Below are 25,846 nucleotides of genomic sequence, written 5' to 3'. Positions count from 1 at the left end.
GATTTGCTACAACCGTATGTCCCTCCATGTTCCCTGAGGTCAGCAGACCAATTGCTCCTCACAGTTCCAGGAACTCGTCTTGAGCACAGAGGTGACAGGGCCTTCTCTGTCGCAGGCCCAAGACTTTGGAACGAGTTACCTCTGCTTGTCAGACAGGCCCCCTCCCTTTCGGTTTTCAAATCCCGTTTAAAAACCCACTACTAAACAGTAGCTTTCAACACCAGAGGCTCTGTGTTTTGAACCTGTATGCTCTACACTGGTTTGTCATCATATTTATTATCTGCATGGTTTTTATGTCTATATTCTGATTTACTTCATTTTTATTTTTTTTATTTTTTTTTTAATTCATACTTCAGGTCTCTCTTGTAAATGAGTCCTCGAGGCTCAATGGGATTTACCTGTCTAAATAAAGGTTGAATGAAAATGAATGAAAAAATTTTGTATATCGCTTTGTGTGTTGTCTGTTGTTCTGTCTGTACAGCACTTCGGTTGGCCTTGTCGCTGTTTTAAGTGTTCTATAAATAAAATGGTATGGTATGGTAAACTGTAGCTCTGGTTCTCATTATCAGTTGAAAGCAGCATCAGTTTAATCCCTGTATCGGCAGGTTGGATGGTTATACCAAGTCCACAACAAAACACGTTCTTCCTCCTAATTTTTTAATATGATGGAAATCTGTCGCAGCGACAGAGAATAATTCATGGCTTCAGCAGGAAGATCGACTTACTCTGGATCATCTTCATTTTCCTCCTCCAGGATGTTGGGCAGTCTGTTGGGAATCAGCAGAAGCTCAGCTCACATTCATCAGTGCCAACCTGAACCTCAGTTTATCCATCCGTGTTCATCGCACTCACGGCTCATTGGATTCCGGCAGAGTTTGTATGATGATCTTAGCCGACTGCTCAACCTCAAGTAGTCGGACGGCCTCCTCTGCTGCCTTCCTGGCCATCTCCTCAGCAACACGGGCTGCTTCCAGACGCTCCTGCTGCAGCCTGAAACAAGAAGAAATAACACATTTCTATAGGCTGAGCTAAATAAAGTACAAAACTGTTAACTTGGACTTTATAAAGAGGTCATCTCAAGTTCAAGGTTCTTTATTGTCACTGGCATCACGTGGAACAAAACGGTGTACTCAGAGTCCCAATTACACCCAAAAATAGCAAAAATATAAAGTATAAAAAAACAGTAAATAAGGATCTGAGATGTAAACTGATATACACTAAACAAATGCTAAAAGATCTAAGATATACACTAAACACTAATGTAAAATAAAACTGTATATTACACAGCAGCCCGAACATGAGTGTGTGGTGAGTAGATGAGTATGGATACAGCAGCATGAGATCAGCAACATCAGCAGCACAGATAAGTCACATATCACCAATTAAAGTGACATTAAAATAGAGTTACACTCGGGTCCAAATAATCCAAACCGAACCAGCCCCAGCCCGCAGCCATCATCTCCGAACCCCACCCGATTTGACGAATTAACAGTAATTACAGGTTCGAACCCAGAAAAAAAACTGACATTTTTAATTAAGCTTTGAATGCTTATACCACTGACTATTATTAACGGTTGGCAGATGTACACAGCTGAGGGGGCAGGAGATCAGAGCTGAAGAGCTGAAGAGCTATCAAAGCGCATTAAATGCTTCCCCTGCTTCTGCCTGCATCCTGCACCGACATGTCAGATATTTTGCGACCTCACCTGTTTGGGTCTCGGCTGTGCACGTCTGCTGAGCGAATGAATGTCCATTTGGGCTGATGGATCACTGGCAGCAGTCCATCTGAAGTTTAAGAACTTTTTACCTCTTTCAAGGCTGGTCAGCTCAACTTTGATCATGTTAATGCCGACTTTAAAAAATATGTAGTCTTTTAATCCCATGTCCCATCCCACTCCCACAGAAAAAATAAATAAATCTCGTCCCATCCCAATCCTGGTCCAGAGTAAAAAAAAAAAAATCCTGTCCCATCCCACTCCTGGTAAAATGACTAACATGTTTTGTTTCACGTAAAGATTGACAAGGAAACATCATCCAACAGGTTGTGCGGACTTTGATTTCAACACGCATGCTCACAAGAGAAGAATCTGACAAGTTATCCTGATGCATGCTCAATAATCCAGGTAGAAAACATATCTACATTTTTTTTGCTTTGTTTTGTTTTTTGGTTTTTTGAATGTCCAGAGGACCAGATTGAACTTTTTTGGAATCTGACAAGTTGTTTAATGACATAAAATATATTTTGTTAGTGCAGCAGCATAGAAATATACATTGCTATTGAAACGTCAGTTCTGGTTAAATGAGGTGGGCGGGATATAAAAGGAAGCTGCGATGCTTGTTCTGGCATCTTGTTTCCTCTTCTTGCTCCCAATACATGGCTCGCAACCCATGTGGGGTTTAGTTGCAGTTGAGCGGCAGATCGCCGGCGTGGCACGTGCTGTTCTGGCCTTAGTTATGATGAACGCCAGCCTTCTTTTCTCTTCCTCCTTCTGTGTGTATGTGCGAGTCTGCATGTGTGTGTGTCAGCAGGTCTTATGTTTTCGACATCTGGCCAGCTGAATCTGGACCACTGCCGTTTTGTTTCTCCGAGTTACTGCAACCAATTTGTCTAGTCCCTGTGTCCCACATCTTTAACCTGTCCATAAGCCCAAACTCCATTCCAGATGCTTGGAAAACAGCCTTTGTTCTTCCTTTGCTGAAGGGAGGTGACCCCACCTCACTGAACAACTATTGGCCAATCTCTAAACTCTGCATTTTAGCCAAGGTTCTAGAAAAACTGATCAACTCCATCCATCCATCCATCCATGCATCCATCCATTTTCTTCCGCTTATCTGGGGTCGGGTTGCGGGGGTAGCAGCTTAAGTAGGGAGGCCCAGCTTCTCCAGGGGAATCCCGAGGCGTTCCCAGGCCAGCCGAGAAACATAGTCCCTCCAGCGTGTCCTGGGTCTTCCTCTGGGTCTCCAACTGGTGGGACGTGTCCGGAACACCTCACCAGGGAGGCGTCCAGGAGGCATCCTAACCAGATTCTCGAGCCACTTCAAATGGCTTCTCTCGACGTGGAGAAGCGGCGGCTCTACTCTGAGTCCCTCCCAGATAATCAAGCTTCTCACCCCATCTCTAAGGGAGAGCCCAGACACCCTGCGGAGAAAGCTAATTTCAGCCGCTTGTATCCGAGAACTCGTTCTTTCGGTCACAACCCAAAGCTCATGACCATAGATGAGGGTAGGAACGTAGATTGATTGGTAAATTGAGAGCTTCACCTTTTGACTCAGCTCTATCTTCACCACGACAGACCTGTACAGTGCCCGCTTCACTGCAGATGCTGCACCTATCCGCCTATCGATCTCACGCTCCATTTTCCCCTCATTCGTGAACAAGACCCCAAGATACTTGAACTCCTTCACTTGGGGCAGGACCCTGACCCAGAGAGGGCAATCTACCTTTTTCTGACTCAAGACCATGGTCTCGGATTTGGAGAAACTGATCTTCATCCCGGCTATGTCGCACTCAGCTGCAAACTGCTCCAGCAAAAGCTGTAGCTCACAATTTGATTAAGCCAATAGGACCACATCATCTGCATAAAGCAGAGACGTGATCCTAAGGCCACCAAAACGGATTCCCTCAACACCTTGGCTGCACCTAGAAAATCTGTCCATAACTTTTATGAACAGAATCAGTGACAAAGGGCAACCACGGCAGAATCCAACTCTCACTGGGAATGAGCCCGACTTACTGCCGGCAATGCAGACCAAGCTCTGACACCGGTCACACAGGGACCTAACAGCTCATATCAAAGTGCCTGGTACCCCATACTCCCAGAGTACCCCACACAGGGTTCCCAGAGGGATGCGGTCGAACGACTTCTCCAAGTCCACAAAGCACATGTAGACCGGTTGGACAAACTCCCACGCACCCTCCAGGACCCTGCTGAGAGTGTAGAGCTGATCCAGTGCTCCACGACCAGGACGAAAACCGCAATGCTCCTCATGAACCCAAGGTTCGACTATTCGATAGACTCTCCTCTCCAAAATCCCTGAATAGACCTTACCAGGGAGGCTTAAGAGCGTGATCCCCCTGTAGTTGGAACACACTCTAGGGTCCCCTTTTTTGAATAGGGGGACCACCACCCCAGTCTGCCAATCTAGGGGAACTTCCCCCGATATCCACGCAATATTGCAGAGTCGTATAAGCCAACACAACCCTATAACACGCAGAGCTCTAAGGAACTCAGGGCGAATCTCATCCACCCCTGGGGCCCTGCCACCGAGGAGCTTTTTAACCACCTCGGTGACCTTAGCACCAGAGATTGGAGGGCCCGAACCAGAGTCCCCAGGCTCCGTTTCCTCAGTGGAAGACATGCCGATGGATTGAGGAGGTCTTCAAAGTATTCTGCCCACCGACCCACGACATCCCGAGTTGAGGTCAGCAGCACACCACCCCCACTATAAACAGTGTTAGTGGTATAACACTTCCCCCCACTGAGATGCCGGATGGTGGACCAGAATCGCCTTGAAGCCATGCGGAAATCATTCTTCATGGCCTCTCCAAACAATCTTTAAACGATCTCTTCCATCGATGTTTTCCTCTTTCTTGCAGAGTAATGCATCAGAGAACAGTGACTTAGATCATCTAGTTGATCATCTTACAACTTCAATGCAAACTTCACTTAATAAAATTGCTCCAATGAAAAAGAAAGTAATCAATCAGAAGAAACTGGCTCCTTAGTTCAATTCTGAGTTATGTACTTTAAAGCAGGCATCTCAAAACCAGGAGAGAAAATGGCGCTCTACTAATGTTGAAGAATTTTATTTAACTTGGAAAGATAGTCTGCTAACACATAAAAAAAGCACTCCGTAAAGCTAGAACTTTATATTACTCATCTTTAATAGAGGAGAATAAAAATAACCCTAGGTTTCTGTTTAGTACTATTGCTAGACTAATTAAAAGTCCCATTTCTGTTGAACCATACAACTATAAGTAGTGATGACGTCATGAGATTCTTTATAAATAAAATTATTTAAATTAGAGAGAAACTTAAAACCATCCTTCCTTCTACTATCTCTAGTCCCCTGTCAAATGAGGCAACTTTAAAAATTTCACTAGAGCCTGATTTATGTTTGGACAGTTTTTGTCCTGTTGAGCTCTCTGAATTGTCAAAAATAATAACCTCATCCAAACCATTCACATGTCTGTTAGATCCCAACCCAATCAGACTGTTTAAAGAGGTATTTCCCCTAATTAATGTTCACATTTCGGATCTACTTAATTTGTCTTTAATGGATGGTTATGTACCACAGAGCTTTAAGGTTGCTGTAATTAAATCTTTACTTAAGGAGACTGACGTTGATTCAGAAATTCTGGCCACCTATAGAGCTATATCTAATCTAGCTTTCATCTAAAAAATTCTAGAGAAAATAGTTGCAGGTCAGTTGCGTGAATATCTACAAAGAAATAATCTGTTTGAAGAGTTTCAGTCAGGGTTTAGAGCTTATCATAGCACAGAAACAGCACTAGTAAAAGTCACTAATGATATTCTCATGGCCTCAGACAATGGACTTGTGTCTATACTGGTCATGTTAGACCTCAGTGCTGCATTTGATATGGTTGATCACAATATTTTACTACAGAGGCTTGAATATGATATTGGGATTACAGGAACAGCTCTAAAATGGTTTAAATCATATCTAAATGATAGATTCCAGTTTGTAAATGTAAATAATAAATCTTCTTCATACATCAAAGTTAGTCATGGAGTTCCTCAGGGCTCATTGCTTGGGCTAATACTCTTTACTTTATATATGCTTCCATTAGGTAAAGTTATTAAAAAGCATGGGATAAATTTTCATTGTTATGCTGATGACACACATTTATATTCGTCCATTAAACCCAATGAATCCAATCAGCTACCTAGACTACAAGCATGTCTTAAAGACATAAAAACCTGGATGACTCTTAATTTTCTCCTGTTGAACACAGACAAGACTGAGGTTTTAGTTTTTGGACCTGAGCACCTTAGGAATGAAGTCATCAGTCTTTCTCCCTCAGATGACGTCAATCTGGCCTCCAGCACTAATGTTAAAAATCTTGGTGCTATTTTTGATCAGGATATGTCTTTTATCCCCCACATTAAAAACTTTACTAGAACTGCCTTCTTCCATCTGCGTAATATTGCTAAAATTAGAAACATCTTATCTAAAAATGATGCAGAAAAACTGGTCCATGCATTTGTCACGTCTAGACTGGACCATTGCAATGGTTTATTATCTTGATGTCCAAATACTTCCTTAAAATGTCTTCAGTTGATCCAAAATGCTGCTGCCAGAGTCTTAACCGGAGTTAGTAGGAGAGATCATATTTCTCCAGTTTTAGCTTCTCTCCATTGGCTCCCTGTCAAATCCAGAATAGAATTCAAAATCTTACTTCTAACCTACAAAGCTCTCAACAACCTGGCTCCATCTTATATTACAGATCTTATTGTTCCATATTTTCCTAACAGAGCACTTTGCTCGCAGACTGCAGCAGGTTTACTTGTGGTTCCTAGAATTTACAAAAACAGAATGGGAGGCAGATCTTTCAGTTATCAGGCTCCTCTCTTGTGGAACCAACTTCCAATCTCTGTCCGTAAGGCTGACACATTATCCAGTTTTAAAACTAGGCTTAAGACTTTCCTTTTTGCTAAATCCTATAGTTAAGGTCGGCTTGGGATTCCTGAGCTGTCCCTTAGTTATGCTGCTATAGGCTTAGACTGCTGGAGGACAAACTGACCACATTTTTCACTCTGCTACTGTCTTTACTTACTCTGCTCAACCTGTTTTGTATTTGTAATTATTTTTTCTATCCTTAACATGTTTTTTTGTCTTTCAGATACACCTGGACCTATACCTGGACCTACCATTCTATGTTCGTCTGTCTCTCCTTCCTGTCCTCAAACCAGCCGGTCAAAGCAGATGGCCGCTTGTCCTGAGCCTGGTTCTGCTGGAGGTTTCTTCTTTTTAAAATTGAGTTTTTCCTTTCCACTGTTGCCACTGTGCTTGCTCAGGATGGGAGACTGCAATGAAGCCAAGATTCAACTTGTCTGCTGGATTCCTTAGATGGAGAACTTTACTAATTGGCTTTTATGTATGTGAATGTTCCTGTAAAGTGCCCTGAGACAACTTTGTTGTGATTTGGCGCTATATAAATGAACTGAATTGAATTGAATTAAATCACTTCTTGGTCTGTTGCCTTCATACATCTCTTCCTACCAAGGGCGTCAGAAGCATCCGTAATGTGGGGGGGCACAATGATGTGTGTAGGTGTGTGTGTGCGCATGTGTGCGCGTGTGTGCGCGCACGTGCACGTGTGCGCCCTTAAAAAAAGGTGTTAACTATTGTACAAAAAAGCAGCATTTCACCTAGATTTCCTTTAATTCCACACATTTAAAGCAAGTTTCTCACCAAGTTTGTGTAAATTCATCTGTGGATTTTAAAGACATTTTAACTTTAATACACTTTAATACAGAGCCTCAGATCAGCACTATTTGTCTTTATAGAGAAATAACAAACATCACCAATGGATTTTTTTTTTTACTTGTGTTCAACAATCCTCATCTAAATGATGTTTCTCATGAAGCTTGAGGACAATAAGGTGTGGGGGTTTAAAGACATTTCAACTTTAATGCACCTGAACACACAGTCTCTTACACTTGCAGCGTCTTTCAGCGTCACCATTTACTGCTAAGCTAAGATGCTACAGACATAGCGCTCCTCTCAAACATCCTCCTAACATGAATATATGTTTGTGATCAACACCCCTGGTCAACCACTGCTCGCACTAAGCTGCTAAACTGTCGAGTGAGTAACACAGGTACCACCACCTCCTTCACCTGTACGCGTTTTCTGCCGAGGCAAGAGGCAGGTGGAGACGGTGGAGAGTTGGAGGTAACCAGGAAAACCTGGAGTGGAGTTTTAGTAGCTTGAGTATTCTCCCATTAATCAAGTGGAATGGATTTGTTCACAAAGAAAGAGAAACTGCGCCGCCTGAACTAATGTTTTATAGTAAAAGTGGGGGGGTCCAAATGAACGTTTTTTTAATGTGGGGGGGACTTGTCCCCTTCACATATAATGGTTGCGACGCCTATGATTCCTACATTTCTCTGTGTGAGTGCAGTAGCGTGCGCTCTCAGGACATTATTACCTGCAGTGTCCCGTCAGTGTGGACTGAACTTGGCAAAAGAGCCTTCTCCTACTCTGCTCCGGTTTCCTGGAATATCTTGCAAAAAGATCTGAAGCTCTCAACCTTGACCTCTCTAAGTGGCTTTAAGAATCTGTTGGACTTCTGGCAAGAACCAATGCAGACATGTTCCTGTTTTTAGTTTTCTACATTTGCCTTATAATGTAGCTGATTTTGCTACTTTTTTTTGCCATCTTATTTTAATTTGTAAAAAAAAAAAAAATCTGTATGCCTTTTTTTTATGATTGTCTATTTTTGTCATTGTTGTCCATTGTTGTCATCGTTCTTTTTTGAAATCAGGTCTCTCTTGTAGTCCTCGAGGCTCAATGGGATTAACATGTCTAAATAAAGGTTGAATGAATGAATGAAAAAATTGCTTCAGGATGCCGGTGCCTGTTTTGCCAGATTTCTGCATGAGCTGATGTTTGGGCGCACTCTCTGTGCGCCTGGCTCGTCTTACTATGGCATGGTGAATTAGCCACATACCTGGTTTTGGAAATTAACTTTAAAAATTAGTATTTAATTTATTAATGTAGGGGAACACCACCTCAGAAAAAGAACACCTCAGCTCAAGCAAACAAAAAAAGAGTTCACCTCATCTCAAACAAACATAATTCCTCTGTTTTTGTGTTTGAAACTGTTAAAATAAAATTAATCTATTCCCTTGGAAACAAACAGACATTGTTTTAAAAATATTCAACACAGCTCACAAACGTCTTAGTTTTTTTTTTTTTAATATATATATATATATATATATATATATATTTTAATAATCTTTATTAAAGCAAATGACAAGTATACAACAAACAAAAGGCTGGAGTATACAGACGAACTCAACACTTACATGAACAAAAACCAGGGGTGTGTTTTTTAAACAAATATTTGCAAATATTTACATATAGAAATTGTCCTAAGGGCCTTTTTGTTGGTAGTCTGTTATTAACTTTACATATAATTCCACATCCTTAATAAAATGAAGAAAGCATGACGTTTTGTTAGTAAATTTACATGTATAAATGAAAAATTTGGCCAAAAGAATTAGCAAGTTTATTATTAAAAAACATTTAGCATCCTTTCTGGGGAATCTAGAAAAATAAATTAAAATATTTTCCCAACGTAAGGAAAAATTCCTTAAAATATGGTTATTAATAAACCTGCTAAACTCCTTCCAAAACCTTCGTGTGAAAGGGCAGTGCCAAAAAAGATGTGTCACAGTTTCTGGAAGGTCACCACAAAAACTACAATCAATACTGATGTCTCTTTTAAATGTTATCATATAATGTTTAGCGGGGTAAATTTTATGAAGAATTTTAAATGAAACTTCCTTCACCTTATTTATAATTAAATATTTATGGGGAGTCATCCAGACTGTCTTCCAGTTGATATCTGGAATATAACGGCTCCAATAAGATGTTATATATGGACGAGAAACGATGCCTTCTTAGAACAACCTGCGTATTCTCTTATTGTTGTTACCATGCTGCTGTAAAAAGCAGGTTTTCCCCACTGATGACTCAGCTGGACCAGGGAGAATAACCGGCGTAGACAGAGAACTGTTGGTGTTTTTAAACAATATTAAGGTGCCAGAGGGTATAGCGCTAACCACCATTGAGAATTCTTGGAGACTAACTGGGAAATTATGTAGTGAGCAGAATTCATTGTAGGTGAGTAGTAGTCCATCCTTATTAACCAGCTGAGCCACCAGTAGGATCCCATTTTGAACCTAAGTCTCAAGGAAGAGTGACCTGTTTTTAAATAAAATATTTCTGTTGTTCCAGATGAGGTATTTGTGTGGTGAGAAATTTTGTTTATAAATGAGGGTCCAAGCTAAGAGCACCTGCTTATGGAAGGATGAAAGTTTTACAGGAAGTTTCTCAACATTGTAATTACAATTTAAAATTAAATTAAAGCCACCAAAGCACAGGAAAACATGATATGGTTTAAGGTTCCAGATATAAGTCAGATTCTTAAGAAAGTGTTTAGCCCAGTTAATTTTGAATGTGTTTTTTAGGGTAGAGAAATCCAAAAAATGAAGCCCACCTGAATTGTAGTTATTCATAACAACAGTTTCCCTAATATAGTGTGTACGTTTTTTTCATATAAAATTAAAAAGCATACGGTCAATATTTTTACTAATTTTATTATCTAAATGTAAGGAGAGAGCAGCATATGTCAATTGGGATAATCCTTCAGCTTTAGTGAGCAGCACTCTACCTTGTAGAGATAAGTCCCTCTGCAGCCACTGGTTTAGTTTAGTTTTGGGTTTTTGTATAATCGATGTAAAATTAGAAGAGCATCTTAACTTTTGGACTTTAGAGATTAAAAGTCCTAAATAAGTGACTTCTTGTTTAACAGGGATATTACAAATAAAATTTGATGAACAGTCTTTAATTGCTAGTAATTCACATTTTTTTTAATTTAAGCATAAACCAGAGGCATTGGAAAAGTCACTAATCACATCTAAGGCAAGCGAGATCTGGTTTTCATTCCTTAAAAAAATAGTGGTGTCATCAGCCAGCTGGCTGATAATAAGTTCTGTATTAGCTATGGTGATTCCTTGTACAGCACTATTGGAAATATGAGTTGTAAGAATTTGTGAACAAAGTATGGTGAAATGGGACAGCCTTGGCAAATACCACATTTTAATTCAAATCTAGGGGTGGAGCCATTTGGCATTTTAATAGAACTGTTGACATTGGAGTACAAGGTTTCGACAGCTTTACAAAAAAAATTTCCAAAACCAAATTTTTTCAAAGAATGAAAAATGAATTGATGTTCAATTGTGTCAAAGGCCTTATAAAAATCCAGGAAGAGAATATAACTATCATCAGGTACCAAATATGAGTAATCAAGTAGGTCTAACACTAGTCTGATATTGTTAGAGATGTGTCTGTTTTTCATAAAGCCTGACTGTGTCTCATCAATAATTGTATCCAAGACCTCTTTAATTCTGTTAGCAAGTATTAAAGCCATAATCTTATAGTCATTATCGAGTAGACATATAGGTCTCCAATTATCAATAAAAAGTAAGTCTTTGTTTGGTTTCGGAATGAGTGTTATAAGACCTTGAGTGAGAGTAGGAGGGAGAGTGTTATTCTTTATACTTTCTAGGAGTACCTGTAAGAGAAATGGAGCTATATGATTAGAAAATGATTGATAAAACTCTGCAGATAAACCGTCTGTGCCGGGAGATTTATTAGCCTTAAGTGCAGTAATGCATTTAGAGATTTCCTCCACTGTAAAAGGGCTGTCACAATAGTCTCTATCATCCACATTGATAGTTTTTAAGTTTTGAATATTGTTAAGAAATGTTATTGAAATCTCTTCCTTATATTTTGAGCTGTATAAATTAGCATACAATTTGGCACAAAGGGTTGAAATTTATTTAGGATTGTTGGAAATAGTGTTGTAGTGAACTAAGCCTCAGGTCAAAATCTGGCCCTGAGGGCCTTCCTGGAACAAGAACTGTTATTTCATTGATTTGAGTCCAGAAACACAAATTAAGCTCATCCAGAGACTTTCTAAGTGTCCTACACTGATCAATTGAAAGAACACTCTCTTTTTTATTATCATTACTAGTTTACAAATGTCTTGATAATCAAAAGTGTGTTTAGTTCAAACCATTTTAAATGTTGAAGTGAACTACTCATTTTAAATCAACTGTGAAACAGTATTAATGATTTTTAATCCTCATTCAAAGTAGAAATCAAGTTAATGTCTGTTACAAGAGTAATGATGCATTTTTGATCTTCTGTCTGAAATGAGCAAGTCGTGATGTGGGTTAGAAGTCAAGTTTCGGTCAAAAACATGTTTATCGGAACGAAATGTCATGTTTAACTTTTTCAGACAGATAGAAGGAAAACGGCTCCTAAAAGTCTCTGTTCTTCAAAACATCTTTCTGTCTGTTCTTAAAACAATCTACTCTTTCTCCTTGACTTTTAATGACCCTCTTACATCACTAAGACCACACCCCTGTTGGTTCTTTCAACCAATCAGGAAGTTCTCATAGGAACCGGAAGTGACCTCTTTAAAAGGGTCAACACTTCCTAGTTCCAAGCAGAACAACGGGAACTAAGAGAACAATAGTTCCAAGCTGAACAACGTTCCAGAGAGAACCAGAGTTCCAGGGAGAACCTCGAACGAAAAGTTCAGAAGAACAGAAGTTCGAGCAGTTTCTAATGGAATGACCAGAGTCCGTCGATGCCACGACGTCTCGCTGTGGCTACTCGACGAACGCTCTGAACAATGAAGAAGTCTGTTCTGTGATGATCTCACGACTCCTGAGGTCTCTGCTATCCTTACGGAGACGCTGAAAAGCGTTGAAAAGCAACTCTACACCGAGGCCGAACTATCGTCTGCAAAGGTAAAGAGTCGATCTTCAACTGCGAAGTGTACCATGGGTTAAGCTGGGTCCAAAGGAGCGTGTTGTTTCTGGTTATAATAGACATATTCCCTCACCCATCTCTCTCCATTTAAACTTCATTTTCCCATCTTTAAAACTCTTCTATCTGCCAGTAATTCATCCAGATATTTTCATAAATGTCTGTTGTAATTAGTTGCAAGTGAGATACCATGGCCGTATGGTTCTCATTGTAAAGCTCATTAATTAAGCTGTCTTATTGAAATCAATCTGCCAATTATTGTAAATGTGTGATGTGTTTAAATCGTTTTTAAATAAATGACCCACTGTTGTTGGTGAGTCAAAGATAAAACACGTTTCCGTCCACATTTAATTATTCAAAACACGATATTACTCAGTCCAGAAAAATGAAAGAATCCGTTTAAATTATGAATAATATCAGAGACAGATATAGTTCATTACAGTGTCATTAATGTTTAGTTGATAAATAGAGTTTATTTTTGATCTGTGTTTTTCAAGACTGAAAAAGTAAGCAGAATTTTGCTCTCTTTCTTCTAGCCATCATTTCCTAGACCTAATAAAGGTGTCTTCAGCCTTTTGTTGATATAAGTTGTCCAGTTTGTTTTGAAGTTCTATTAAATTTAACTCATCTTCCTCCAAGATTTCTTCTGGTGATTTCTTGTAATAAGAGGTAATTTTACTTATTACTTCTTCCTCTTCAGCTTTCCTCAGTTTAGAGATTCAACTCCTATATTGTCTTAAGAATTTGCAAGTTTTAAATTTGAAAAGTTCCTAATTGTCGCAAAAGAACCTCCCTTTGTTAGCCTTATTCCAATAATATAAAATTAGTTTATTTATATGAACTTTAACCATTTCATGCTTTAGCAAAGAATTATTTAATTTCCAATAAGAACATTTGTAAGGTATATTATCAGGAGCACAAATTTGGATACTTATGTGAATTGCTCTATGATCTGTAAGAGGGGTGGCATGTATATTAACAATAATGCTGTCTTTGTTAATATAGTTAGATACAAGCCAGAAATCAATACGAGATTGTCTGGATCCCATTTCATTACTCCAGGTAAAGCTTTTGTAATCTGGAAATTTTCCTCTTCAAACATCTGTTAAGATATTTTTAATCTAGACTGGTCCTATGGTTTTGATCTGCTCAGCGACGGGATTATAATGAAATTATGACCCGGTTCTGACTGGGTTAAACTGGGCCAGCAAACTCTAAAGAGAGTCTCCCTGAGATTTCAATATCAGTCAAGAAATAATTTAATCTGCTTGCCACATCACGTAGAAGGCTTTTGAAGCACTGTCTTATATACTTCCTAACACGTCAGTCCACATAAGATCCACTGAGATCACACTTAGTCACGTCCCCTCATACACTGATAGGTTGAGCTCCCCTTCTGTGAAGGTGGAGAATTAGGGCCCTATAAATGAGTAATGACATGAGACATCAGGGCTCTTCCGGGTCTGTGAATGTGTCACAGACCGGAGAGTCCAGTGCTGTAAATTGTAATCTTTTCCTTCTAATATAATTGATAAAACTTAATTGACGTTTCCTTGATTTAGTGATAATGAGAGTTGCCACTTTTGAGGGAGGTTTGAGCCGGGGGGAAAGACGTGGGCTGGAGGGGGTTTCTGGTTCCGGTGGCCCGCAGCCAGCTCCCGTCTTTAACAGTTGGTGCCGTATCTGGTCTCCCGTCTGTAGAAGTGGTAGCTGCTCAGTTCGTTTGTTTTAATGGTGACACAACGGCAGGTGACCAAGTCTGAGCAGACTGAACAAGCCGGCTATTATCATCTCATAAGGTAAGCAGGAAACCTGTTAAATCGAATTTCTGCGTGTCCCATAAGGACAGTCAGGCTGCTCTGTTTTCGGTTTTTGTGCACACAGTTTTTGTGGACTAAAGGGCAGTAGAACATTACAATATGATACGGGATTTTTATTTTATTTATCGGACGTAAAAGTTTATATACGGGACGTTTCTCGCTGGGGCGCGCGTGGGAACGAACCGGAAACATTAGCAACTTGCTAACTAGAAGTGGTCCGACAGCGTTATAAACATGCGGAACGCTATTTTTCCCTGAAAATAAGAATCGTCCATTTGATTTAAAGCTCGTGCATAAATTTTTCGTTTGATTAATTACCAAATTTTGAGATCTGACGTGGTTGATTTTACCCTCACATGAAAATTGTTGCGTCACTTTTTTTTTGCCTGCAGATGTGAAATAAAAGGCTCTCCTGTGGTACCCAGCAACCTTAATGATTCCTGCGGAAGACTATGTTATAGTGAATTAGTGAGGTGTGACACTCCAATCTTGGTGTGAACCGTTAGGCCTACGGACGTCCATGTATCCTGCCCGTCGTGTTCTCCTGAACATGTTAAAAATTGTATGTCCGGACAGCGTCAGTGGGTGTTGGATGTTTGACAGTTTGATAAACCTTGTCGGGTTTGTCAAGGTTTGATAAACTCTATCGAGTTTGTTGGAGTTTGATAGGCTCTATGATGTTTGGAGTGCATGTGTGGGTCCTGATCTGTCCCCTTGAAAAAGACGGCATCCTCGGGGTGCTTTGTACGATTAGCGTCACCTAAGGTCTGCATTTGGATGCACTGGTCAGACTGGTCAGCAACACAACGGTAAACAACATGTTGGTTACAGCTGTGCTGTTTGAAATGGGAGTATCCTTAAAATAAACACCCCAATGATGAAGTCCGATGGAGGACTGAAGTGAGTCCGATGGAGGACTGAAGTGAGTCCGATGAAGGACTATAGTGAGTCCGATGGAGGACTGGAAACGATCGTGTGAAGTCATTTGAGTAGTAATAGGGTCAGGTTAGTTTTTGGAGTAGGCAGTTGAGGGATATTTTAGAGATTTTGTTTTAAAGTAAACTAAGTAAAATGTGTTGTATATGTTTGTAACCTTGGAGTGCTGATAAAAATATAATGTATGTGTGTGTTGTCATTGTTGTTAAGCTAACACTGACTTCTCTAGTCAAAACATAAGGAAAATCAACATCTCGTTGTTATCTTTGACCAAGGTTATAAGAAATGAGTGACCAGCCGCCAGATGGCTTTTTAGGAGCCTGTATTGAGGCTGGGAAAGGTTTTTACACGAAAGGGGTTTAGAGATTTTTAATAAGATACTTTTCCTCAGATCTGGTGCCAAAAATTAAAAGTTGTTCTGTGTATTTATTAACTATTTTTTGACAGGTTGTCCAGACCCATCCTGGTGCCGGATTAAAACTGTTAACTTTTAGTTTTTAGCTAATCATCTTTCATCCCCCATCTTTCTCTCTGCACTATGAATGATAGTTTTTGCTGACCAACTAATTTTTCTTTCAAATTTAAGCTTCGTCCAGTTGATCTTAAATGCCTGTATATAAATTGTTGTTTGTTTGTCAATGACATGCAAAGGATCCGACGTGGCTGAAGGTTTAAAGCCCCATGTAAAAATTGTGATGTCATTTTTGCTAATGTTATCACTTTTACTAGAAGCGTGCTCAGTCCGAAAGATGTTCCGGGTGTAAATGCCCGTCGCTGTTTACTAGAAACACGTTAAAACTTGGATGTCTGGAAAGTGTCAAGAGGTAAATGGTAAATGGACTGTACTTATATAGTGCCTTTCTATCTGATCAAGATACTCAAAGCACTTTAACAACACAATCTTTGCCCTCATTTACCCATTCATACAGCAGTCTACTAGATCGCTACAAAGCTAATTGAACAAATCATTCTAAAGAGACTAATCAGAGCTTTATAACATTCATACACTGATGGGACACATCAGAGGCTATGAGGGGTTCAGTGTCTTGCCCAGGGACACTTCGACATGTGACTGCTGGTGGATTTGAACCCCCAACTCTTGCATTGGAGGACGACTGCTCTAACCACTCAGCCACAGCCGCCCTGGTTGAGGTGTGGTCATGTGACAGTTCGAAGAAAAACTATTGGGTTTTTGGGTGCCTGTGAGGAGTTTTTTGATAACTCCTTGAAAGAAGTTCATGACCTCGGGTTTCTGTTTGTTATAGCATCCTTAAGTCTGTAGATGAAAACGGACTGGTCAGCAATACATCCCCGAGCAACATTTTTTCTTTCTCGAGGCTGTGCTCCTGATAAGGCAGACTCCTAGAATAAACTCCTGTATTTGGATGATTCCTAGAAAGAATCTAGAAGAAGAATGCCTGCAGATGACCATGTGGAGATGTTATGGTTAAAGACAGGGATTGATAGTTCCATTTCGTATAACCTTCGCCCTTTAAGGCTGTTGCTGATGGGTTTATCCCGATATGCAAAGCATTGCACTGAAAAATTTAGTCCACGCCCACCTGCTGTGTGGGTCCCACCTGGTCTGTATAAATTACGTTAAGAGCGGGAAATCGGCTCCCATTTTTTCTTCAGCAAGCTAATAGCACTGTCAGAAGAACGAAGAAGGAAAGTTGTGTAGATGACCAACGTTTGTTAAGAATGCTTGGCCCGGCACGTCGACCTCTGGTCGTCCGGTGAGCTCTCCTCCTCGAGGAGAAGCTGACGAGCAGTCTTGTTTCAAGGTAAGCGCCGAGGAATATTTCTCAGTGACAGGTCGCTACACGCTGGACAACGCCATCTTGTAATTTTCCTCTTATCACCGACCCTCGGAGCGAATCGGATGGCTCCTACGGGACAGGCGGCGCTCAGCTGCAGCCCCCCGCTGCTGATTCCCTCCTGGAGAGCGTAGTGTCGGTGGAGGGGGGCTGAGTGAATGCTCACCCCATCCCACCTCGTTTCGCATCGGTGATCACACCGCTTCTGGCCGTCGGCGCCCTCTGGGGTTGCCCGGTGTAACCCAGGAGGCGGCTGACATGAAGGGACCCTTTTTTACGTCCCACGCCTTTTCCCGCCAGTTCAGATGATCCGGCGGGAAGGTTGTTTTTACTAGGTTCCATTCCGGCTCACCGTCTTGATCCATCTGGCCTCATTTTCCCAACAGGACGTCCTACGGGCGAGGCCACAGACGGTTTTTCCTGGTAAATTGGGGGGGCCGGTCTCCACAGTCCGTACCCATCTCCAGAGCAGGGGTTCACCGAGCTGAAAGTCCCTCAGTGCCCCCTGGAGCCAAGCCTGACAGAGGCTTCATTGGAGCAAGATGTCCAGGTGGACCAGCGTCCCGTGCCTCCGGTTAGCATAACCGAGACGGTGACACCGCTCTCCAACTGAGCTCACCAGCATGCGTTCCAGACGGCCACAGCGAACAACACATTACGCTGTTGGCGTACACGTTCAGAGGCGGGAAGAGACGGTGGGCCCTCTGACCTTTGGCTCGCTCCGCTCTAGTAGCAGCTGCTTGCTAACAATGCTATCGGCCCCTGCAGTACGCTCCGTCCGCAGGGCAGCTGACGTCATCCCCAAATGGTGCGCCTCTTTTGTTGTCTGCCGCCCCGCATCGCAGCCAGAAAACGAGGTCCCAGAGGTTCTCCTGGCTCATCACTCCACCTTCCTCTCAGGAGAGCTACAGAAGCTTTTGTAGGAGGGCCTTTTCATCAGTGAGAGATCATTTCAAGATGCTCCACGGATGCACAATGCCTCCCCAGCTTTGCTACACCAGCCCCTCCCGTCAGACGTCCCCGGCATCCGGAAGTTCATTTTTTCCCGGACTTCGCCAACAGGGGGCCCTCTAGGACAACAAACAGAGCTCAAGGGAGGATATCCAGGTGTTGGTTTGCTGGAGGTGTGTTGATGACATGAGATGTGGAATAACATCATTTTATGATGAAGTGTCTTTTAGCCAGGCTGTCAGCACGGATGATCTGACAAGCGGCCCCATCACACACACTCATCACGAATGAACCTTTTAAGGTTGTTTTCATTCACTGCCAGCAGTGCCAACACGCGCTCCCGTGGCATGAAAGTGCGCACGCAGCTCTCAGCGCCCACCGTTCACGTCAACGTTAACGTGAGACCACGGTACGAGCCCAGTAACGTATCTCACTCTCGGCAGGAGCGACACGCGTTTTCATCGCAGTGGTGTCAAACGCGCACTCCCACAGCGTCAACAGTTTCACGAGCCTCACAGCGGCTCCACTCCTTCATCCTCGAAGAACACAATGTGAGCACAACACATGAGCTGCGTCCCACAGCATCAGCAAATGCACAAACGATTTGCATGCTCAGGGGCACGTTTTTTTTTCTTTCTCCTTCAGGGCGCACCAGCTCACATCAGCATGCATGTGAGTTTTCACAGCATAAATGCGTGACCGCTTTATAACTTTATAACGAGTGGCAATAAACGCGCGCTCCAGACGGATAGGCGAACCATTTTCTTCCGGGGATTCACGCTGCAGTACAGTTCAAACCTGGTGCGGAGGAACTCTAATGACATTTTCTGTCATTTCTAGAACAGGTCTCGTCCCCTTTCGCTGAAGCTCAGGAAATTCTGATTTAAATGTAATTTCCAGAGTCTCAGAAGGAGAGGAAAACGCAGGGTTCCTCTCTCGTCACTCCCTGGTCCCAACGAACCGGAAAGATGAGATTTATTCTAGATTTGTCAATTTTGAACTATGAGAAACAACACTCCATTAATGTGCCCGAGCCGCTCTGCAGTTGCCGCACAGAGCAGGGAGGAGAATTCTGCTTTATCTGGACACCTGCTGCTGCTGAGCAGTTTGTACAGACAGGTGGCAGCAGTGTAACTCACGTGAACCGGTTGGGTGATATCAGCTGTTTCCGTCAGCAGACCTACATCACACATGTCAGATTTCACAGAGGCACACACATTTAACAAGCTATGGGGGCGCTGTGGTTCTCCACACAGCAGTTCATTTAAATGTTTTTGGAGTGTCGCACGTTTTTTTTTTAATGTGATTCAACACTTGCCTTGAGCTGCAGAATCATCAGGGTTTTTGATTCACACAAACAGCAAGTGACTGTTACATACATAACTGGCAGGAGATGTATGCGCTCAACCCATGTGCCACATTGTGAGACCAATGCTGTGTGGGGCACACCCAATCTGCTCTCCATTGGAGTAGGGTACATCTCATGTATTCTGAACAGGGGGCAGATGTGATGTCCAAAGATGGGCCTTTGCGGCATGGGGACCTGGGACCTTCCACCCAGAGCTATGGCTCAGACACGGTGGAAATCCTGCGAGTGCCTGTGGACGTGTAGCAACACGAGAGAACGCTCAATGTCAACTATAATTATCGTGGAGCCACGGGACGATCCACCATTAGGGGTGGACGTGTCTGCTCACAGCCTGTGGTCCTAATGCTTCTTCACCTCCCTCTCTCTCTCTGATATTATGGTTTTCTGAACCGAGCTCAAGAGGAGGGACTGGCAGCTCCTCTGTCCCAAGTGCGTGAACGCATCATGGTTCCCAGGCCTACGACACTTGTTATCGGGGCGATCGTGGAACCTGCCGTGGAGGGAGGACGCTCTCCTCCAGGCGGGAGGAGCGATCAGGAGTTAATCAGAATAGGCCAGCACCTATGGTCTGGCCGCTGTGCGGATCCTTTTGAGAGGATGGATCTCTCTCAAGATGTAGTGCGTACGATTCAGGATTCAGGTGCTACAACCACCACAGCGCTGTTCACATCAAGTGGTCAGTTTTTCTGCGCTGCTGTACAAAGAAAGGTGTAGAGGCCATTTCATGTTCACTAGGTGGTGTGCCGTCCTCTCTGCAGCAGCTGATGGACAGAGATCTGGTGTTCAGCTCGTGTTAAACATTCACTGCGGCCATCTCTTCCTGTCACGAAATTTTCGAGACAGAACAGCTTTAATCATCTGCTGATGAAACATTTTGTAAAAGGTGTACAGAGAAGGCATAGAGGCCACTTCATGTCCACTGGACGACATGCTGTCCTTTTCTGCAGCAGTCGATGGACAGAAATCTGGTGTCCAGCACGATTATCGTATGCTACAGCCATGTTTTCTTCTTGTCTCAAAGTTGTCAGAGACAGAACAACCTTTAATCATCCTCTGACGGAGCATTTTGACTCAGATTGAAATAGCAGCTGTGGACCTTTTTGTGACACGAGAAAACGCTCAGTGTCAAATATGGCTTTCTCTGAGCCCACGAGACGAACCACCGCTGGGAGTGGATGCATTTGCTCACAGCCCATGGCCCAAAATGCTTCTGTACGCGTTTTCCTCCACCTCCTCTGATTTTACGGTTCCTGAACCGAGTTCAGGAGGAGGGACTGACAGCTCTCCTGGTGGCCCCCGAACGCGTGAGCGCACCATGGTTCCCAGTTCTGCAACGCCTGCTGTCGGGGCGCCCGTGGAAACTGCCATGGAGGGAGGACGCTCTCCTCCAGGCAGGAGGAGCGATCAGGAGTTACCCAGAAATAGGCCAGCACCTGTGGTCTGGCCGCTGAATGGATCTGCTTAGAGAGGATGGGTCTCTCACAGGATGTAGTGCGCACAATTCAGGTTTCACGTGCTGTATCTACCACAGCGATGTGCACATCAAAGCGGACAGTTTTTCAGCGCTGGTGTACAGAGAAGGGTGTAGAGGCCACCTCATGTCCATTAGGTGGCATGCTGTCCTTTCTGCAGCAGCTGATGGACAGAAAGTTGGCGTCCAGCACGATTAAAACGTACGCTACAGCCATCTCTTCATGCCACGAAGGGTTCGGAGACAGAACAGGTTTTAATCATCCGCTGATGAAGCGTTTTCTAAAAGGTATACAGAGACGCAGGCCTGTTCCACACCCACTTGTTCCACAGTGGGATTTAACACTGGTCCTGCAGGTCCTGATCAAAACTCCATTTGAGCCTCTGGATCAGGTTCCACTTAAATTCTTGTCTCTTTAAACAGCCCTTCTGCTGGCTTTAACATCCGCTAAGAGAGTGAGTGATTTATCTGCCCTCTCTGTCACTCCGTCATGTCTCAGAATTCAGGCTGACGGCAGCTCAGCTGATTTAAGACCAAACCCAGCTTGTATGCCTAAAAACATCACGAGCTCTTTTAAATCAAGAGCGATATCGTTGGAGGGGTTTTTCCCTCCCCCCCACAGATCAGAAGAAGTAGCGTCTTTTCATCTCCTCTGTCCAGTGCGGGCGTTGACGTGTTGCATAGCGTGCACAGCTGCAATGCGTCAACATTTGTTTGTACATTATAGAGATGCATCTGCAGGTCGCCCGTTATCCACCCAGCGCTTGTCACACTGGCTGTGTGAGGCCATTTCTGAAGCCTACAGAGCATCAGATTTAGAGCCTCCTGTCAACCTCAGAGCACACTCGACCAGGGGTATCGCATCTTCGACTGCCTTACATAATGGTATGACAATGCAGGACATTTTGTACTGCGGCCGCGTGGTCAACACCTTGCTCATTCATTCACTTTTATCTACGTGATGTGACGGCTCGTTCCATGACATATTCTGTCCTTAGTGTTTACAGAATGAATATTGTTGTTTCATGGAACTCCGTTTAACTCACATCTGTCTGCATGCATTACAGTGTGAGACGTTGTTATCAATCACAAATTGTGATTGTTATTTTGGTTCTATTGTCACTAATCAGTTCACGACTATTGTTACCATTCAGTTCATTTAATTAATAATCAGCTCTCCTGTTATTATTAATCTGGTCATACTGTTCAGCCGTAAACCGGTTGGTTCATGGCTCTTTTCAGCATTTTTCCCTCCCCGTTGAATTTTCCGGGGCACTCATGCATTCAGAACGCATAGTTATACAACATGCGTCTGTTCATGGCACACATAATTATGCAATGCATAATTACGCACATGGGGAGCTGAGTGACAAGACGTTTTTTGGGCAAGCTCCTGCTTCATACGGTGTTCAAATGGACCCAGTGAGGCGTGGACAACATCCGCTTCACCCTTAACCTATCAGCGACAGCCTTAAAGGGCGAAGCTTATACGAAATAGAACGTTGGTTACGTACTGTAACCCCAGATTCTATGAGTATAAGCGTAGCCCTTTAAGCGTCGGGCCTCACTGGCTCCTAAATGGCTGAAGAAAAAGCTATTTTGGGAGCCGATTTCCCGCTCTTAACGTAATTTATACAGACCGGGTGGGGCCCACACAGCAGGTGGGCATGGACTAAATTTTTCAGTGCAATGCTTCGCATATCGGGATAAACCTATCAGCGACAGCCTTAAAGGGCTACGCTTATACTCATAGAATCTGGGGTTACAGTATGTAACCAATGATTTTAGCAGTGATGGAAATGTGTTTTTATAAGTTGAGGGACAGACAAGAGCCTTAGTTACCATACCAAACCAATTTATTTATAGAGCACTTAAAACAGCAACAAGGCCAACCAAAATGCTGTACAAAAGAAAACAAACATGCACAGCGAACAGGAAAACATAAAATAGCAATACAGATACAAATAGCAGCAGAAGCTAACTAAAATGGCCAACAGTGTAGAGTACAGACAGGACCAAAACAAATCACACCGTGTTAAAGGCAAGAGAATAGAAGTGGGTCTTCAAGCGAGACTTAAAGACTGAGAGTGTGGGAGCCTGCCGGACACTCAGTGGCAACTCATTCCACAGTCATGGACCTGCAACAGAGAAAGCCCTGTCACCTCTGAGCTTACGACGGGTTTCTGGGACTGAGAGAAGCATCTGGTCTGCTGACCTCAGAGAGCGCGGTGGGACATATGGCTGCAGAAGATCAGTGAGATAGGATGGGGCGGAACTGTTCAGTGATTTGAAAACATACGAGAATTTTGAATTTGATCCGAAGGTGAATGGGTAGCCAGTGCAGGGAGGCCAAAACTGGCGTGATGTGCTCTCTATAGCCTGTACCAGTTAAAAATCGGGCTGCAGCATTTTGGACCAGTTGTAGACGAGCAATGGAGGACTGACTGATTCCAAAAAGAAGTGGATTGCAGTAATCAAGCCTAGATGTTATGAAGGTGTGGATCACTGTCTCAAGGTTCTTTTTGGAGAGTATAGGCTTCAGCTTAGACAGCCGTCTCAGCTGAAAAAAACAGGATTTGACCATCATGTTTACGTGACTGTTGAGTTTTAAGGACGGGTCCATTATCACCCCCAGATTAGTGACCTTTTGTTTCTCTGGCGGGGCTAGAGAGAAAAGGTCAATGTCATGGTTCATACACAGAAGGTTCTGTCAGAGAGGTAGGACCCAAACCATTTAAGGGCTGACCCTGCGATGCCCACCCACTGCTCCAGTCTAGAAATGAGGATCTTGTGGTCGATGGTGTCAAAAGCAGAAGTAATGTCCAATAGGACAAGCAGCACAGAATAACCTGCGTCTGTGGATATGAAAATGTCATTAAAAACCTTCAGTAGAGCAGTTTCAGTGCTATGGAGAGATTTGAAGCCAGATTGGAATAACTCTAGGATAGCGTGATCCCCCAAAAACTGTTTCAACTGAGACTCCACAATTTTTTCCAGTAGTTTAGAGGTGAATGGGAGTCTGGAGACAGGCTGGAAGTTGGACATGACTGAGGGGTCAAGGTTAGGTTTTTTCAGGAGGGGCTCGACAGCAGCATGTTTAAAAGTTGTTGGCACCACACCTGAGGATAAACTGCTATTCAGAATAGCGAGAATAAAAGGACCCAGGGTAGGAAAAACTTCCTTTAGTAGTCGAGGGGGGACCACATCAAAGGGGGAACCAGATGGCTTCATGCTACACATTACCTGCTCCAGATAGGACAGAGAGATGGGCTCAAAGTGGTCAAAAAGAGCCACACACTGAGATGGGATGGACAGATCATGAGCTGGTGGAGAAATGAGTGCCCGGGTGTTTGCCACTTTTTCTAAAAAGAAATGGAGGAAGTTTTCACACAGCTCAGTTGAGGCTTCCAGAGGTGAAGTCTCACTGAGGTGTAGAACTGAGTTCAGGGAGGAGAAAAGAACTCGGGGGTTGTGGGAGTTGGAGACAATTAAATCAGAGAAGAATTTACATTTGGCAGCTTTAACGGTTTTCTGATAGTGACGCCAACTCTCCCTTAACATTTGAAAAGAAACCTGCAGCCTGTCCTTCCTCCACCTTCGTTCAGCTCTGCAACACTGCCGCCTAACGGCGCGCGTGACGTCATTCAGCCAAGGCTCTGATTTAAGTTTCGTTTTTCTGGTTTTAAGGGGAGCAACACCGTCCAGAACATTTAAACAGGCAGAGTTGAACTGAGAGGTTAGCTCCTCGGTGGTAAGAGACACCGAGAGCTGATCGATCTTCTCAGAGTTAAAACCTTCATTAAAACGAGCAGCAGTGAAATGGTTAATGGAACGTGTACGTGCAGGAACGCACGTCTTAGCAGTATGACAGGGGGGGGGGGGGTGAGGTCAAACAATACAGGCATGTGATCTGAAAAAACATTGTCACCGATTTTCAAATTAGAAACAGAGACATCGCGTGTTAAAACGAGGTCCAGCGTGTGACCGTGTTCCTGGGTGGGACCGTTCACCTGCTGAGCTAAGCCAAAAGAGTCCAATAAATCTAGAAAGTTCTTCACTAAGGGCTTCTCCTGACAACACACATGCAAATTAAAGTCACCAATAAGCAAAAAGTGAAAAAATTGGTAAGTGACTTTTTTATATTAACATATTTTACTAAAATAGCTTTTAAAGACCAACAGGTACATTTCAAAATGGGAGCCCAGAGAGAAAACAGAAAATCTCCGCACTCAAGTTGATGTGAGTATATGAACACACAAAGACCTTCTCTCTGAAGATAATGTGACAGGTCAAAGATGTTTTTCATTTATCACAGTCTCATGTGTGGATTATCGTGTCGTTATGTCTGGAACAGAGACAGACAGGAGCCTGGTCGCCTAGATAAACAGATGACTACCAGTGTCGACTGACCTTGTTTTTTTATTTTCTTGCAAGATTTAAAATTATTACAGGTGAAAGAGAATAAAAAAAAAAACGAGGAAACTCGAACACGTCTGTGAAATTGAACCAACCAGGGTAAAAGTATTTGGGGAATATTGTGATAAATATATTAGTAGATTAGAAACAGTTATAATGGTATATTTCGATAAAAGTTAAGTGTCCTTGACAGAGAACAATCTTTATATATTAGTTATTTAACAAAAGTATTAAACATAAAAGACAAACAGTGATAAATCTAAGGTGTAGACTGAAAAACATTCAATAAAAATACACTAGTGGTATAAAACATTTCTTATGAGAGTCCCTTAAAGGCAGAAGGATGATTTAAGATGGGGAAAACTATTTCAGATTAGAGAAAACATTTTAAATTATTAATGGGGAGGATGAATTATCTAACTTGATATGAATGTTATTTGAACAATCTAGTAAACTATATATATATATATAT

At 42.6% G+C, this 25,846-nt stretch overlaps 1 protein-coding gene across 1 annotated transcript in view; it reads right to left on the bottom strand.

The window, feature by feature from the left end:
- LOC119427190 (cyclic nucleotide-gated cation channel beta-1) overlaps positions 1 to 25,846 on the bottom strand; it is a 174,665-nt gene that overhangs the window by 58,270 nt on the left and 90,549 nt on the right. The window contains exons 15-16 of the mRNA XM_037694773.1: positions 853 to 990; positions 726 to 767 (exon numbers count right to left, since the gene is read on the bottom strand). Of these exons, the coding sequence (XP_037550701.1) occupies positions 726 to 767; positions 853 to 990 (180 nt within the window). The remainder of the gene's footprint in view (positions 1 to 725; positions 768 to 852; positions 991 to 25,846) is intronic.

This window comes from Nematolebias whitei, chromosome 2, assembly GCF_014905685.2.
Source record: "Nematolebias whitei isolate Nwh7 chromosome 2, NemWhi1, whole genome shotgun sequence".
Classification (NCBI taxonomy): domain Eukaryota; kingdom Metazoa; phylum Chordata; class Actinopteri; order Cyprinodontiformes; family Rivulidae; genus Nematolebias; species Nematolebias whitei.
Note: the sequence above shows the minus strand (reverse complement) of the source record. Positions and strands in the feature narration are given on the sequence as shown.